Source organism: Microcaecilia unicolor, chromosome 1 (assembly GCF_901765095.1).
Source record: "Microcaecilia unicolor chromosome 1, aMicUni1.1, whole genome shotgun sequence".
NCBI lineage: Eukaryota > Metazoa > Chordata > Amphibia > Gymnophiona > Siphonopidae > Microcaecilia > Microcaecilia unicolor.
This window is the reverse complement of record NC_044031.1, coordinates 551,516,329-551,534,304: the sequence shown is the minus strand read 5'-3', so window position 1 is coordinate 551,534,304 and position 17,976 is coordinate 551,516,329. Positions and strand designations below refer to the sequence as shown.

At 45.5% G+C, this 17,976-nt stretch overlaps 1 protein-coding gene across 2 annotated transcripts in view; it reads left to right on the top strand.

Annotated features, from left to right (window-relative positions):
• The window catches only part of PABPC1 (poly(A) binding protein cytoplasmic 1), a 101,759-nt gene that overhangs the window by 28,254 nt on the left and 55,529 nt on the right, over positions 1 to 17,976 (top strand). For both annotated transcript variants that reach the window (XM_030217353.1, XM_030217345.1), the window contains exon 6: positions 10,214 to 10,308. In XM_030217353.1, coding sequence (XP_030073213.1) covers positions 10,214 to 10,308 — 95 coding nt within the window. The remainder of the gene's footprint in view (positions 1 to 10,213; positions 10,309 to 17,976) is intronic.

The following is a 17,976-nucleotide window of genomic DNA, read 5'->3' as shown; positions in this document are numbered from 1 at the left end:
TTACAAAGGCCAGTGGCCTCTGGGTAGCAAGTGGCATAATCCAAAATATCCAGGATATATTTGTTGCCACTGGTGGTGTGTTCTAGATGCCCCATGAAGTCCTTAGCTACTTTTTCGAATGGGGTGTTGATGAGGGCCATGGGCACAAGAGAGGCAGGTGGAAACCTTTGCAGGACTGCTCAGCTGACAGGTTGGGCAGGACATGATAGAAGAGCTCAACTTGCTTGAATACACCTGGCCAGAAAAACTGGGCCAGAATCCATTCTCTGGTCTTTTCCTCCCCCAGGTGACTATGGGCTAACTGCATGACCTGTTTACAGTAGGGTGGAGGAGCTAACGGTTGCTGTACCTCCTCCCCTCAGGGTTCCCTTTGTCACCTTCTACAACAAGTCACTCTATTATGAAATATGGGAGTGCTACCTTAGAGAGGGGCCCTGGTTACCCAAGGGATTCCCGTCTACTGAAACAACCCTAACTCGGCCTGTTTTAAGGGACTCTTCTGACTGTGCCTTTTTAAAACTCCCTGTAGCTGCTTTGCTACTCCATTCGGGTAGGTTGTCTAAAGTTTCTGGGGCGTCTGGCCCGCTGTCTTGCTCTGCATCTCCATCCATTGCAATTCCTAGCAGCCAGCAGGGTGTAGGCAATTTTGGGTTTTCGGTATACAAGTCAGGATCCTCCAGCAGGAAAATCTCAAGGAAAGAGATTTCCTCCTCTTTTGGGCCAGCAGTCGACTGAGTCCAGATGGCACTGAAATTTGGGGAATCCCAGCCCAAAACTACTGGATAAGGTAGCCAAGTCAAGACTGCTACTTCTAGCTGAGCTTGCCGTACTGTTTTAACGGATATGTGAGCTTTCGGTTACTGCCTCTGGTCATTGTTTCTTCAGGCCGGGGTCACAGTCTTTGTATTTCAATTAAAGACAGTTGAGTATCAAACAAAGGTCTTAACGCTTCTAGAGTCCACTAATACTTGATATGGGTGTTGTAATACACAATTTCTGCTCTTTATTTCCGAGAACAGTCTTAACCAAGACCGTGGCTGACAGGGCCCAAAATAGTCTGTAGCTTGTGATTGCTACGCACCAAACAGTGTCTATAAGTTTCTGCTTTCTCTGGGTTTCCAGGTCTGACCCTAACCAGACCTCAGAACAAGGCTTACAAGTCTTCAAATCAAAAGTTGGCTTACCTCAGCCAGGTCACAGTAGCTAGACATCTGTTGTAAAGGTGTATGCTGGTGCTTCACCTCTTCCTTCCTTGGGCCTCCTTAACCCCACTCTAGCTCTGCCTTTTATAGTTCCTGGTTTTGACACTGTTCCTCCTGTCTCACTTCCTTTCTGGGTGGGGCTAAGGGTTTTAAGGTGCCTCACTTTACCTGAGGGATATTTCTTAAGGATGAGGGACGGTGTTGTATACACCCTCACATGATGCTACTGTAAGATACATGTGAATTTGAGCAAAATGTGTAGTAGTGTTTTCTCCCATACCTGGCCCTTCAAATATCTATCAAATTCAGTCTTCCCTTGCACACCTCAATTGCTCCCTCTGGTACTTAGACCCCACTTCCTTTCCCTTTGAATAATTCAGTGTTGGCTGTATTGTTACCTTTCCCAAAATAGAGGTCCATCCCAGATCCCATAAGTCATTACCAGACATCATTAAAACATTTCTCTGATCATATTCAGAGTATATATGCATGTCAACACTAATGCTATCTCATCTAGCACAACTTCACCATAATATATCTGCCTCCAGGATCCTTATGTATCTTGCACTTCAAGGGCATGCTGTCCCATTATTAACATTTCAGCTCCCCCTTTTTTCGGTTCTATGTTGTTTGCCGCAAGAAATACATAAGGATTATCTTTGTTATAGAAAATGTTCAGATGGATTTCCTGTTCAGAAAACGTTCAGATGGATTTCCTGTTCAGAAAACATCAATTTCAATTTTCTCCTTTCCTTAAAAATCATCTTTTGTTTCCTGAATTAAGACCTTTTAACTTTTAAAATGATCACCGTATAAATTGCTCCCATCTCATTTTCATACCCTTCTGGATACTCTGGTTTACTCACACAGTATAATAAGAGGTAGTGACCCTCCCAACTCCTTACTCCCACCCCCAGCCTTTCAGTTAGCAATCACACCCCCATGCTCATACGTTGTTAACCACTTTTCCTCACATGCTTAGCTGACACATACCCTGCCCCTACAGTCATCTTCACCACTCAATCACACGTACCACTAATCACATTCCAGCAAATTAAACTTGCAGTTGTTCAACTGAGTTTGTATTAAGTGTCTTCCCAAGTCCACCATTCACAATTTGCATCCTGCAGAGGATCTTCATCTTTGTATCCTCGCTCTGCAGCCTGTGACTTCCATTTGCTATTTTGTTTCCCTGGTCTCTCTGTTCCAGGGTTTCAACTTCTCCTAGGCCATATTCACTCACTTTCTCCACTGCTTCTTTTAGCGTCTGCAGGGTGTGTTCTGTACTTGAGTGCCACTGGCAGTAAAAGCTATACAAGAACAGAAGAATCCTTTGTATTCCACATTGGGCCCCCTCAGTTTTGCAGTAATGTATTTAAATTCTCCTTCACTGCAGGGTTTCAGGTGACAAAGTCTGCAAACAACACTATATGGTGGCCTAGTCCATTGGTTGCATTTACTTTTTCAGTTTCAATTTTTTCTTTGAGGGTAAAATCAAGGACACATCGCCCAAGTTTTACTAGCCTTATGTGCTCTGTTCAGTTTGATATTTACTATATCCAACTTTGCAGTTCCTTTATGTAATACCAACTTGCAGATTATGGCCGCAAACTCGATGCCGTTACTATATGCCTCTGTGACTGGGACTCCATGAATTTTCATGTTATTACACCTGGATCTATTCACTAAGTTTCTGTTTGTCCAAGAGTTGCAAATTCACTAGGCTGAGCTCTTTTTTTAAAGTTGTTTTTGATTCCTTGTATGAAAATCACCTCTTGTTCGTGCTCTCTCCTGTTTGTTCCACCCATTTGCCCATCTTACCCATTTCTGATCTTAGGTCTAATATATAGTTCCTTTTACTGCTGCAGATCAACTTTCATATCCAGAAACCAGCTTTTAACTTCTCTTATCATTGGAATGGCCAGATTTACACTGCTCCACTTGAGCCATACTGCACCCCCCCCCCCCCCCCCCCCAATGCTATGCTACTTTCCTTCTGTGGGCCCATTTTGCCTGTACCATATAAATCCTCCCATAAGTCTACATTTTTGTGCTTACAGTGATGCAAAAAATTATTTACCCCCCCCCCCCCCCCCCCCCAGATTACCCCTATTATTGCAAATGTCACACTGGTTTCTGATGTTTAAACAAAATGTAATTTTAAACGAACCCAAGTAAACACACAGCAGTTTTTAAATTAATATTTCATTGATGTGAAAGAGTAACTGCCCTCTTCTTAATCAACCAGTTGACCAAAATTAATTGATAATTAGATTCAGCTGATTGAACACAGCCGGACTTTTGAAGGCAGTCAGCCTTGTTGAATCTAAATCTCGCTCTGTATTGAACTTTACCATAGAAGTGAAGTAGTCACTATAAAGTTTCTACATGAATGCCATGGCACGATCAAAGGAAATTCCAGAAGAGATGAGAGAGGAAGGTGTTGAAATATCAGTCTGGAAAGTGTTACAAAGAACTGCAGGCCATAGAACATTATCCCCAAAGGCTTGAGAATCCAGGTGTGTTTGCAAATGTTGAGACAAGCATTGATGATGGTCTTGAATAGCAGCAGTTCCTGCCTTACTACTCTCCCGTGAATCCCATTTTTGCCCAGTCTCTCTCTCTCACTGTGGAGTCATGATCACTGACCTTATCAAAGGTTAGAGAGGTCTGCAGTTCTGGATGTTTTGTGACTACTCAGCTAACTCAGATGAGTTGTCGCAACCTTGGAGTAATTTTGGCAGGCTAGCCATTCCTGGGACAATTCACTACTATTGGGAGTCCCAAAGCTTTAGAAATGGCTTTGTAATACTTTCCAGACTGATATCCTTCAACACTATATTTTATTTTGATTTATTTACCGCCTTTTTGAATGAATTCACTCAAGGCAGTGTACAGTAAGAATAGATCAAACATGAGCAATAGGCAATTATAAAAGTATGGATTTTTTCCCAGTTAACATGGCCCTTTGTAGAAAACGTTTAAATCCAGGTAAAGTGGGTTTAGCATACTTGTACATGTCAAATAACAGCAGAGGATGCCTTGACACTTTGCGGCTCCAATAAGCTTGGATCTCACCCAGCACCTGTGACCAGAAAGAGAGAATCCACGGACAGGACCAGAACATGTGTCCAAGGGTGGCCGGAGCCGGATTACATTTGGGACAGGCTCCAGAAGCTCCAAACCCAGCCCGGTGCGCCTAGCTGGGGATATATACATTCGGAGCGCAAACTTATATTGTAACTCCCAGCAATCCGCCTCCTTCAACCACCGGGCTATAGTTGCCTTGGAAGCAGCTGCTCCCTTTTTAGGACTGCCATGAAGAACGAACAACCAATCTGAGGCTCTGAACGCTCGAGTTCTAGACAGATGACAACGCAAAACGACGCTGCTCCGAATCTCCCGCCAAATTTCCTAAAACTGGCAAAGAAATGATCTGATTCACATGGAACTCGGAGACTACCTTAGGCAAAAAGGAGGGTACTGGCCGCAAAGAAATCTTCTCCTTGGAAAAGGACAAAAAGGGTGCCCTACAAGACAAAGCATGAAGTTCCGAAACTCTCCGCGCTGACGTAATAGCCACCAAAAACACCGCTTTTAAGGACAGATCCTTGTCAGTGGCCGAAACCAAAGGCTCAAACGGAGGCCGGGTCAGAGCCTCCAACACCAGATTTAAATCCCGCGGAGGGACCAACCGACGACGAGGAGGCCGAAGCAATTTAACGCCCTTCAAAAAACGTACCACATCCATTGCAGAAGCTAACGACCTCCCCTGAACCTTTCCACGAAAGCATGACAAGGCCGCCACCTGCACCTTCAAAGTAGACAAGGCCAAACCATCCTGTAAAAATTCCAACACGTCCGCCACCGAAGAACGGAAAGGTCCCAAATTCCAATCTTGACACCAGTGCTCAAAAAGCCTCCATACCCAAACGTACGCCAGAGAAGTGGACTGCTTGTAGGAACTTAACATCGTAGCTGTACCTCTGGAAGAAAAACCCTTCTTCAACTTGTGCCTTTCAAGAGCCAGGCCATAAGCAAGAATGGACAAGGGTCTGGCAGGACGATCGGGCCTTGCCACAACAACACTGTCTCTGTCAACGGAAGAGGCTCCGCTACCGCCAGTTGCACCAGATCTCCGTACCACGGACGACGCGGCCAATTTGGAGCTATCAGAATCACCTGATCCGAGTGATGTTCGATGCACTGGACTATTCTTCCGACTAACGGCCACGGTGGGAAAATGTACAGTAACTCCTGAGGCCAGGGCAGCAGAAGGGCGTCGATTCCTTTCAACTGAGGATCCCGTCTGCGACTGAAGAACCGCTGTACTTGCGCATTGCATGCTGTTGCCATGAGATCCATCACTGGTAGTCCCCATACCGAGACAATGCGATTGAAAATCGCGCAATGTAGAGCCCATTCCCCGGGGTCTAGAGTATGTCTGCTCAGATAATCTGCATCCACGTTGTCCACCCCGGCTACATGTGCTGCCGAGAGAGCCTGAAGATGAATTTCTGCCCATTGGCACAACTGCGCCGCTTCTTCCGCTACTGGACGACTTTGTGCCCCCTTGCCGGTTGACGTAAGCTACGGCCGTGGCATTGTCGCAGAGAACTCTGACAGCTTTAATTAGAAGCAGAGTCTGGAAAAAGTGAAGAGCCAAGCGAATGGCCCAAGTCTCCAACCGGTTGATGGACCACTGTGCTTCCTCCGGAGACCACCAGCCTTGTGCTACCAGACCGAGACAGTGAGCGCCCCAGCCTGAGAGACACGCGTCTGTGGTGAGAACTACCCACTCTGGAGATTCCAATGGCATTCCTTTTTCCAGGTTGCTAGTGTGGAGCCACCAGCGGAGGCTGAGACGAGTGATTGCAGTCGAAGGCAAACGCATCTCCAAGTCCTGCAATTGAGGAGACCAACAACTGAGCAGGGCTGCCTGCAACTGGCACATGTGCGCCCTGGCCCAGGGAACTACCTCTATAGTTGCTGCCATCATCCCCAGAACCTGAAGGTAAGCACGCGCCGTCGGCAGAGTCTGCGCAAGAAACCGACGAATCTGATCCTGCATCTTGAAAATCCAAAGGGACGGTAAAACCACTCGGCCGTTGTCTGTCTCGAAGCGCACCCCCATATATTCCAGAGACTGTGATGGAACGAGATGACTCTTGCTGAGATTCACAACCCAACCAAGGGACTCCAGAAAATCTACCACTCGAGCTGTAGCCGCTTCGCTCTCCGCCATCGACTTGGCCCAAATCAGCCAATCGTGTAGATACGGATGCACCAGAACACCCTGTCTGTGCAACGCCGCCGCTACCACTACCATGACCTTGGAAAAGGTGCGAGGTGCTGTTGCAAGACCGAAGGGCAGGGCACAAAATTGAAAATGCTTCCCTAAAACAGCAAAGCGAAGAAAACGCTGATTCAACGGACAAATGGGAATGTGTAGGTAAGCCTCTGTCAAATCCAGGGAAGTTAGGAACTCCCCCTCCGAACCGCGACAATGACTGACTGGAAGGTCTCCATGCGAAAGGAAGGCACCTTTTGAGATCTAAAATAGGCCGAAAGGAGCCCTCCTTTTTCTTCACCAGAAAATAGATCGAATAACACCCCAAGCGTTGCTGCCCTGGAGGAACCGGAACCATTGCTCCCAGAGCGAGAAGACGCCGCAAAGTGTCCCGCACGGCCGTCTTCTTGACCCGCGAACGACGGGGGGACTCCAGAAAGACTTCTGGAACTGAACTTTCGAACTCCAGCGCATACCCGTCTCGAACCACCTCGAGAACCCGCTGATCTGAAGTGATCTGGGTCCAGCTCTGGTAAAACTGACTCTGCCGAGCCCCTACGCGTACCAGAGGCTGAACCCGCACACCTTCATTGGGAATTGCGTGCCGGACCCGATCCTCCCGAGGAGAAGTCACGGCCCCCATGACGACCTCCTCGAAAGTACAGGGTATGCTGGAAAAACCGACCTCTAGAAGATCCACTAGACCTGCCTGGTTTATACCGTCGAGCTTCCCTAAATCGACCCTGTACGGACGTACCTCTGGACCCTGCTTTGGGACGAAATTCAGGAAGACGAGGGACTTTAGAATCACTAATGCCTGGAACCAAGTTGTCCAAATCCTCCCCAAAGAGCATAGATCCCTTAAACGGGAGAGAACACAATTCAGCATTAGAAGCCGCATCTGCGACCCATCCTCGCAACCAGAGGGCCCTACGCGCTCCAACTATCATGGCCATATTCTTGGCCGACGCCCGCAACAAGCCGTACAGGGCATCGGACAGAAAGGAAGAGCCCATCTCTAATTTAGCTAACTCCTGAACCCCAGAAGTGCCGACTTCTATTGAATCATCAAGAAGCCTCTCGGCCCAGTGAAAGCAGGCTCGAGCCACCAAACCCCCACAAACCGAAGCCTGTAGGGCGAGAGCCAACAAATCAAAACTACGCTTGAGGAAAGACTCCAACCTTCTGTCCTGGGGGTCACGAAGCGCGGTCCCGCCGTCTACCGGAATAACCGTAGCCTTGGTAACCGCCATCACCACTGCATCTACATTGGGAGCCTTAAAGGAGTCTCTATCCTGCGGCAGAGGATAAAGTCTTGCCATTGCCTTAGAAACCTTACAAGGTGAATCCGGCAAACTCCACTGCTGAGAAATCATATCCCTGAGATCCTTATTCATCGGAAAGGACCACGCTTTATGCTGAATGCCTTTTACCAATGGATCCACCTGTCTTGCCTCCCCCATGGGAGTTTCTGCCTGTTCAAACCTAAGGGTGGATGTCACCTGATTAATGAGCTCCACAAGCTCATCCCTATGAAAAATTCTGACTACTGAGGGGTCCTCACCAGGAATTAATCTGGTTCCTGAGAGCCCTCAAAACCCTCAGATTCACCAAGATCACTGAAATGCCCTTCAGAGCCCATAGGAGAAAAACAATCTCCGTCATCAACCCACTCTAAACGAGGGGGGGTTTTGCGAGCATGGGGCTGACCCCTTCCTCTAATTGGAGGGGGGGTCCCGATTTCCAGGCCTGATACAGCGTCCATACGAAATCCGGAGGGAAACCAACCCCTCCTTGGACCCTCATTAGTCACCTGGGCCAAAATGGGGGAAACAGGACCAAAAACAGCCGGTTCTGCTGATCGCGCCGGATTAAAAATGGCGGCCGTTCCCACCGAAATCGCAACCGCCGCAGACGCTCCCACTTGTGATCCCGAAGGTAATGGGGACGCGGGCACCGCTGGGCCTTCCGCGGTCAAAACCGGAGGAGGCGCGGACAGCTGTTTCGGCTCCCAGCAGAGACGACACTGACTACCCCGCGTCTTTACCCCGCGTCGAGAACACACACGGCAACGGAGGAGCTTGCCTGCCATAGCTGAATTGCAGAGAGTAACAAGACACTGCTTTGCACAGACGGCGACCTACCTCCACTAAACACAATAAACGCACTGATCTCCTTCCCAGGCAAAGTAACCTGAACACTTCGTTTGTTCCGATAAATAATTAAATTATGCTGTTAAAGAAAGAGCACAAAACCTGGCAGCTGCTGATTGTAAGGCACTCAAGGCTCCAGTACTAAGAAAGTAGCCGAGGCACAAAGCTGCCAGAAACAGAGATCAAGAGAGCAGCACAGGGGGAGGGACCTGACTAGCAGGTGTGACACCCCAAGGGGAATAGTGAGCTCCACCGGACCCAAACCCCCGAAGCACCAACTTCTTTTTTTTTTTTTTAAACCACATGTACAGGGAGCTGAAATAATAGAGAATATCTAATCGAAATAATAAATTCCCTTTTCTTATCGGTAAAACTACCTCACCAGACTATTGAAGACTGCAAAGGCTGTACTTCTACCTCTGCTGAGACTGAGAAAATACTGGCTAGTGGGGGTGCTACACAGGTTATATATACAGTATTCAAAGCTCAGTGTTTTCTCAGTCTCCCTCTGCTGGTAGGAGTACATAACCCAAGCGTATTGACTGGTCTGGAGGGTCTAGAGGAAAGAAAATTAGCAGGTAAGATCTAATTTCACCTTTCAGTTTGACTGGCAGATTGCATTTCCTTCATCTAGAGGGTCATGTCATGGCTCATTATATCAGTTCCATGGCTGTGTCGGTAGGCCTCTTGAAGTCAGCCTCCACTGAAGAAATTTGCAAAGCTGCAGCGTGGTCTTCAGTTCACACAGTCACATCACTCTACTGCCTTGAGCTGGATACTGACACAATAGTCTGTTTGGGCAGTGTTGCAGAATCTGTTTGAGGTCTAGAATCCAGCTCCACCTTCCTAGGTCCAATTTTATTCTGTTCCAGGCTGCACTCTCATTCAGATTGTATATAGTTTCAGGTTAATCTGTTATGTTGTTTTTGGTGAGCCTGGATGCTAGGGATTTCCCCACTTGAGTGGCGTAGTGGTTAGGGTGGTGGACTTTGGTCCTGGGGAACTGAGGAACTGAGTTCGATTCCCACTTCAGGCACAGGCAGCTCCTTGTGACTCTGGGCAAGTCACTTAACCCTCCACTGCCCCATGTAAGCCGCATTGAGCCTGCCATGAGTGGGAAAGCGCGGGGTATAAATGTAACAAAAATAAAATAAATAAATATTTTAGCCTGCTTGTCCTCCGAGAAAGCGAAGATACCTGTAGCAGGTATTCTCAGAAGACAGTGGGCTTTATATTACAGTCCCTCCCACCTCCCCTTGGCGATGTCTCTGTGGTTATTTTTACTTTTTGCTCTTGGTATTAAACTGAGGTGACCACGTTCGCGCGATGGGTGGAAGGCACTTGTACATGCATGGTGGAGTGTGGCTCATGCTCCACAAAGCTCTCTTTTTTACTATGGTAAAAGCTGGATCAGCGTCAGCCACTTGTGAGAATATGAAGCCTTCTGTCCTCGGAGAATACCTGCTACAGGTAAGTATCTTCGCTGTATCAGTTTGCTGCTGCCACGGTAATACCAGTAGTAAAAGCATAAACTGCACTTTATCTTTCACATTTTTTTCTTTTTTCAGGACCTGCCTTAAGTGTGAAAGTTATGACTGATGAAAGCGGAAAATCTAAAGGCTTTGGCTTTGTCAGCTTTGAAAGACATGAAGATGCCCAAAAAGTAGGTAATTGTGAGAGAGGTTACACAGCAAATATATTTAATACAAAAATACTGAGAATTGGCAGCAATTCCAGGGCTGGCCCAAACATTAGGAGGACTAGAAGTCTGCTTAGGACAGATTAATTTGAGAGCGACATGGGGGAAGCAAGGGTTTCTGCCAAGTACTTGTGGTCTGGTTTGGAAACAGGATACTGGGCTAGATGGACCATTGGTCTGACCCAGTATGGCTACTCTCATATTCTTATGTAACAACACGGAAGACAATGCGGCTGGTTGTGGTGCCTTGAGCATCCATGCATGCTCAAGGCCTGCTAGGTCCCATCCCCTCTGAACTTCCTGTTTCAGATGAGGCAGGACCTAGCGGGCTTTGAGCATGTGCAGATTCTCAAGGCCCTATACTGGCCATGTTGCCTTCAGTAGGCACACTGAGGGGCCCTTTTACTAAAGGGTTGCCGAGTGTCAACCCAGAATTACAGCAGGTCCAGGTGATGGTTCCAATTCCAGTGCACGCCATTTCCAGCACTGCTGGATTTTTTTAAAAATACACCGCAGCTGGTTACTCTCGGGATGACAGTAAGTGCTTCCCCCCCCCCAGCATGGCCATGTGGTAAGTGCAAGCTTACTGCATGGCCATATGTTTTTTGGGGGGCTTTATACCCACTGTGGTTAAAAGGTCCCCTGAGTGCTACATTGGTGCCACCCCAAAATGGATAAGGAAAGGAAACTGCTGAACACTTTTTGAGGAGGGAGGGGATGCCAGGCAATCATGAGCAGGAATGGGGAGAGTAAGGAAGAAGAGAGATGCTGGACACCATGGGTGAGGGGAGAGGTGTAAGAAGGATAGAGATCCTGGACATCATGGGCATGGGAGAAGGATAGGAAAGAAAAGAGATGCTGGATGTGGGTGGTTTGGGCAAGGGCCCTGAACTGTTCGATGGTTGGGGGGCTGCTTAGCTGATGTTTTGTTTAGGTTTCTTAAATTGCCTAGGGTTTTGGAAGACCCTGGTCAGTTTGGGATAATGACGAGAGGGATTTGTAGCGAAAAAATCAAGGGAAACAGAAACCCATCCCACAGAAATAACATATTCAAAAAAAGGAAAAGGGTATAAAGGTAGCAAACAAAAACTTTAGATAAAAAAAAACCTTGATGGTGTATGTTTGAATATGTTCAAATATTCTCAAATATTACTTTAATGAATACTATTGAACAATATATATATAGAGAGAGAGAGAGAGAGAGAAGGAGGACAATCATATAAGTTCAAAATAGGTCATAGGACTTTTAGGTGTAATATAATGCTAACACATCACTCATATAGAAACCATAAAACAACAAAGTATGTGCAGACTAAACGTTTTACCTATCAATGGATTTATTAAGTCCAAAAGGTTCAGTACTAGCTAATTTATAGATTCACCATCTCTCTCGTTTTTAACAGCCGAACATTCATATCGCCACCCCATGTAGATGTTTCTATCACCTCTATGGCAGCAAATTGTAAACCATTAAATGAATACAAATATGACAAGCAGTGTTGTACCAGAGGAGCATTAATATCCTGATACTATAAATGACTATGATGTTCAATTACCCTAATCTGCACAAAGTTTTTCCCCTTATAAGCCAAGTTGCACAGAGAGATTAGAACCCAAGAATAAAGAGCTGTACACACTGCAGTGGCCACACGGAAAATGACCCCATGGGCAGTCAACCGAATCTAGTGACTATAAAAGAGCTAAGATGGGAGAGAACCAACACATCCTTTAAATTCCTACCATGCTTAAAATCAAAAAGAGGAGGAACTTGAAGGCATGGATGTAATTGAATTATATGGTAAAACACAAGTGATTGTCTGACACATCCCGTTCAGATGGCAGTAACAAATAAGATCTCTCAACCCTACACTCTGTCTTCTAAGCTGTCTTCAAAATCGAACAAGGGTAACCACGGTCCAGGAATCTCTGTAATAAGTCCGCTGCTTGAGCTTTAAACTCCTGAACTGAGATACAAATTCATCTAAGATGTAAAAATTGACCAAATGGAGTACCTTCACACAATTTCCGAGGATTACAACTTGAGAAGTGCAGTAAAGTATTCCTGTCAGGCTTATGAAAAATAGTGTATGAAAAACCCTCTAAGTCCAGCTCAACGTGAGACACATCAAAAGAGAAAACAAATTTCAAATTCACATTACCCAAATTTAACCAATCAAAAAAAAAAAAAAAGAATGAAGTTGGGTCTCAGTAGCAGACCCAATCAATAAACTTCTTCCAAAACGAAATGTAGCGCTGAAGAGGCAAATTAGTCAAAAGAAACTTTCTCAAAATGACCCACATAAAGGTTCACCATGTTAGGGGCAACTGTAGCCCCCATGGCTGTACCTTTTTTATCTGAAAAAATATTTTGTTGAGAGAAACAAAACTTGGCCATCTTCTACAACTTTTTGCGCTCTATTAAACAAAATAATAAAAAAAATCTTCATGAGCGATTTCCATGAAGAAAACTTGGAGCAAACTTGGTCCGAAAAATTTGCGGCATGAAAAAAATTGTGAAGTTTGGCTTTTTATATCTCTGGAATTAAAGGTGTGATAAATGTGAAACTTTGCACACAACTTATCAACACAAGATTTTGAATATAAAATTTCATTCTCCTAATATTTTCCATTAGTTCATAAATTGAGTGTAAAGTTAATGATTTTTGCAAAAACGCCCAAAATAGGGTATTTTTAGCCCAATTTTACAAAAAAAGACCTTCTGGAAACTTTTTAATCATTGTCATTAGAAAGAGCATGTTTCAAACCCCTTAAAAAAGTAGGGTTGGTTTTACATCGCTGCATGGGATGTAGGGACTGTGGCCTTGTCAGAGGAAGCTAAGGATAAAACATGGACGCCCTGTACTTCCTTGCGTCCTGAGATGGTTAATATCTGTTCCTGGAACGACTCTGCAAACAAGGAGGTTTCTCAAAAAATAAATCTTGTGGCCTAGACACTGACAATGTTTCATGTCGATGCTAATCTTTACTCAAGCTACCATCAAAGGTCACTGTTGTAGGTCAAGCTGGAGAAACATGAGTACGTTCCAAGTGTATACCCAGTCCTGAAGATAATCACCGCTCATTTTGAGTGACGTTCATTAACTTAGTTTTCTTAATAGATTCTCTAAAATCTTGTAATTTAGAGTTTGTCTCAGAAATATGAGGCGAGATATCCTCAGGAGGTCCTAATGCTGAAATGGATTATAACACTTGATCAATATTGTTTTTTTAATTCTGAAAAGTCTTTTGTGCGTTCTAAACTAAGTATCATCAAATCATTGGAGCATTTATTTAGAATGTTATACCATTTCTGAGTAAGTGTCGAATCCTTAATAATCCGGAGACCACAAGGAATATACTTGGCTCTCAAATACTCTAATGTAGCAGCAAGTAATTCAGTACAAATTGATCTCTTCTGTAATCTCTACAAAGTCAATAAGTTCAGAATAGATCATGGGACCTCTTACAGCGCACAGCTGTTCCAAGTCCAGACCTTTTTAGTTCATGTGTCACTCCCACCTCACCAACATATCAAAAACTTTGCTACCTCTATTATTTTCCTTTTTTGTTTGATATGAGAGAGTTGTATGTATTTTCCATTGTATGAAAATTTCTCATATATATTCATTAGATAGTAGCTGGTGATTTTCCAGGACCAGTTTTGGAACCACCAGCCTACATTTCATTCTGTTCTCTTACCAGGTAGCCTTAATTTGAAATTAAGCCATTCAATTGGAAATCAATTGTGAGATTTAGAAGAAAAATGTAAAATCCATTTGTTAAACAAATACATTAAAGAGTAACTCAAAGACAATTGTATTTGTATTTTTCCCAGTTTCTTTCTGGTCAATAAGTACCTGTATAGAATATTTAAACTGCTTTGATTGTAACCACAGAAATGTGGTATATCAAGTCCCATCCCCCTTTCCTTTCCCTTTGTTGCTGGAACAGTGCAGGGAATTAACTCCCCAATGATCAACGCTAATAACATGCAAATTTATGTACCTTATTAGCGCTGATCATAGGAGGACTTCTGCAGGAGGATTGTACCTGAGAAGTTCTGAGAGAAGAGGATATTTCTCTGGTAAGTGAACATTATTTTGCTTTGGAAACTTAAGGAGGAATTGTACATTAGGCAGAATGAAAATATTAAAAAAAGCTAACTTTGTCAACTAATCTCCACACTCTTTTCCCCCTAGTTTTAAAACTTGAACTTTGTACCACAGCATTAACAGCCTCTAGCAGGCACAGCAGGACCTAGTTCAGTCTTGGGGGAGGGAGGGAGAGAAAAGCAAACATTATTAACTAGTTTTCATAGTGTACAACCATTTTCCCAAAGTTTTAAACTGAAACTTTTTCTAGAGGTAGAAACTTAACAGCCAAAGAACTTTTAAAAGGATAGTAGCAAGGCTCCAATCTTGTTCTAAAAGACAGTTACTTTCTGTTCTTTGGTTGCTGGAGAGGTAGCACTGCTACTGACCTGAATTAAATTAAGATGTGAGGAAGTAGAATATTTGCAAAGGTTATTAAGGGCAATCTGATTACTGAGCTAGCTTGAAAGGATCTGTTTAAAGCTATATAAAGAGGAAAGGTCTCGCAACTTTCTTTCTGAAAAATTCTGAGAGAAGAGGACATTTATCTGGTAAGTGAACGTTATTTTGCTTTGGAAACTTAAAGATTGGGGTTTAAAGGAGGAATTGTACATTAATGATAGGCAGAATAAAAATATAAAAAAGCAAACTTTATCAACTAATCTCCATACTGTTTCCCCCCTAGTTTTAAAACTTGAACTTCGTACCACAGCATTAACAGCCTCTAGAAGACACAGAAGGACTTAGTTTAGTCTTCATCCCACCCACCCCTAGCAGAACTCTTCATTTATAGTCAGTTATTCTAATTAGGATAACAAGCGAGGAGTGCTCATACAGAGTTTTAATTACATTTCATTACTTTTTAAGAAGAAAACACTAAATATACCATATAGGCTGAAGACATTTTTATATTAGACTAATATCCTTAATACCTTAGCAAGTTTTAAATTATTGAAAAACTCAAAAATACTAAGATGGAGACAGCAGTTGGGTGCTATCCAGTCTTTTACATTGAGTGTCAATGATTATCTCCCAGTTGGTGAGCAGTTATATGTGTGTGCCTGATGCAAAAAGTTCCTAGCTCTCAGAGGACGGGTCTGTTTTCTTGAGGCTAGAGTAGTAGACATAGTGGAGCTGAGGGATACAGAGAGGTACATAGAGGAAACTTAACAGGGACGTTGTAGAGAAGTCCCATCTCCAGTCTGGCAGCCCCTATGCTGCCTTGGAGGAGGTCTCCTAGAAGGAGAGAATCACCTTGTAGGAAGTAGTCCTGTAGCAAGGACCAGCCTACCAAGGGATGCACTATGTTCTCGCACCGAGGATATGTCTCTGAAAACTGCTGTTGTAGTTGGTGATTCGATTGTTATGCGGGTCGATAGCTGGGTGACTGGTGGACATGAGGATCACCTGGTCACTTGCCTGCCTGGTGCGAAGGTAGCACACCTCACACGTCACCTGAACAGGATCTTAGATAGTGCTGGGAGGAGCTGGCTGTCTTGGTACATGTGGGTACTAGTGACATAGGAAAATGTGAAAGGGAGGTTCTGGAAGCCGAATTTAGGCTCTTACGAAGAAAGCTGAAGTCCAGATCTTCCAGGGTAGCATTTTAAGAGATGCTCCTCGTTCTACACGCAGGACCCAAAAGACAGAGCTCTGAAGTCTCAATGCATGGTTGAGACGATGGTGCAGGGATGAGGGATTTAGATTTGTTAGGAACTGGATGACATTCTGGGAAAGGGGGAGACTGTTCCGAAAGGATGGGCTCCACCTTAACCAGGATGGAACCAGGCTGCTGGCGCTAACTTTTAAAAAGGAGATAGAGCAGCTTTTAAACTAGAATGGGGGGAAGCCGACAGTTGCCCAGGAGCACATCGTTCAATGTGGACTATCCCTTGAAGGATACTATTGAAAAAGGACATTTAGGAAATCCCAGTAGAGAGGTTTCAACAATGCTGACTGTAAGCCAGGTGTGCTTAATGAGAGAGCAGGATAAAGGATGCACATTCCTCAGCGACCCTCCAGACCGGTCAAGACGCGTGGTTATGCACTCCTACCAGCAGAGGGAGACTGAGAAAACACTGAGCTTTGGATACTGTATATATAACCTGTGCAGTACACCCACTAGCCAGTATTTTCTCAGTCTCAGCAGAGGTAGAAGGACAGCCTGTGCAGTCTTCACTGGTCTGGTGAGGTAGTTTTCCTCATAGGAAGTAAGAATTGGGTTGTTGGTTCCAATTTGGTTAATTCTGTGTCTCCCTGTACGTGGAAAAAAAAAAAAAAAAAAGTGTGCTTCGGGGCCCTGGGTCCGGTGGGGCCCAGTGTTTCCCCTGGGGTGTTACACCTGTGTTGCGGGTCCCTCCCCCTAAGCTGCTCTCCATCTTTGAATAAGTGGCAGCTCTGTGCCTCGGCTGCTTTCCATGTACTGGAGCCTTGAGTGCCTCACAATTTTCAGCTGCCAGCAGTGTTCTGGGCCTTTAAGAGCCTTTTATTATTTATTTAGTGCGGAACGGAAGGGAGTTCAGTTCCCTGCACTAGACGGGAGAGCAGTGCGAAATTGCTTAGCAGAGTATTTGGCGCGAAGCGGACTGTGTGGGGGTTTAATTATGACAGGCAAGCTGCTTCGTTGCCGCGCCTGTTCGCGGCGGGGATTAGAGACGGCGGGCGGTCAGTGTCGCCTCTGTGGTGAGCCTAAACAGCTGATTTCGGCGCCCCCCGTGTTGGCCGCGGAAGTGCCGACGGCTTCGCCGGTGTTGGTGACAGCGGGATCGCAGGCAGGCGCGATGTCGGCGGTTGCAGTTTCGGCGGGAACGGCCGCCATTTTGAATCAGGCGCGATCCGCGGAAGCGCCGAGTGTGGGGCCAGCTTCCTCCGGTTTAGGGCAGAAAGTTCCCTCGGAGGGTTCAGGAAGTGCCGGTTTTCCTCCAGATTTTGTGTGGACCCTGTTCCAAGCCTGGAAGGCCGGGCCTCCTCAAGTGGAGGAGGGTCATGGCTCTGTGCTAACTAAGAGGCCAAGGTTGGAATGGTCAGAAGATGGGGACTGTTTGTCTCAGCTGGGTTCTGAGGACCCAATAGGTATTGAGGAGGAGGTAGAGGGGTTTGAAGACTCTCTAAGCCTTATTGATGCCTTGCCTGGTGAGGATCCCTCTGTGGTCAGAATCTTCCATAGGGATGAGCTTGCGGAGCTCATAGACCAGGTCACGGTGACACTTAAGTTTGAGCCTGAGGTGCCCGTGGGTGAATCGGGACAGGACCCTTTGGTAAAGGGTATTCACAGTAAGGCGCGGTCCTTTCCTATGAACAAGGATCTCCGGGAGATGATTTCCCAGGAGTGGAAGTCACCGGATGCTCCATGCAAAGTCTCTAAGGCAATGGCGCGGCTCTATCCTCTGCCTCAGCAGGATAAAGATTCCTTGAGGGCCCCTACGGTAGATGCAGTGGTTACAGCAGTGACTAGAGCGACGGCGATCCCGGTAGACGGCGGAGCCACTCTTCGCGACCCCCAGGATAGGAGGGTTGACGCCTTCCTTAAGCGTAGTTTTGA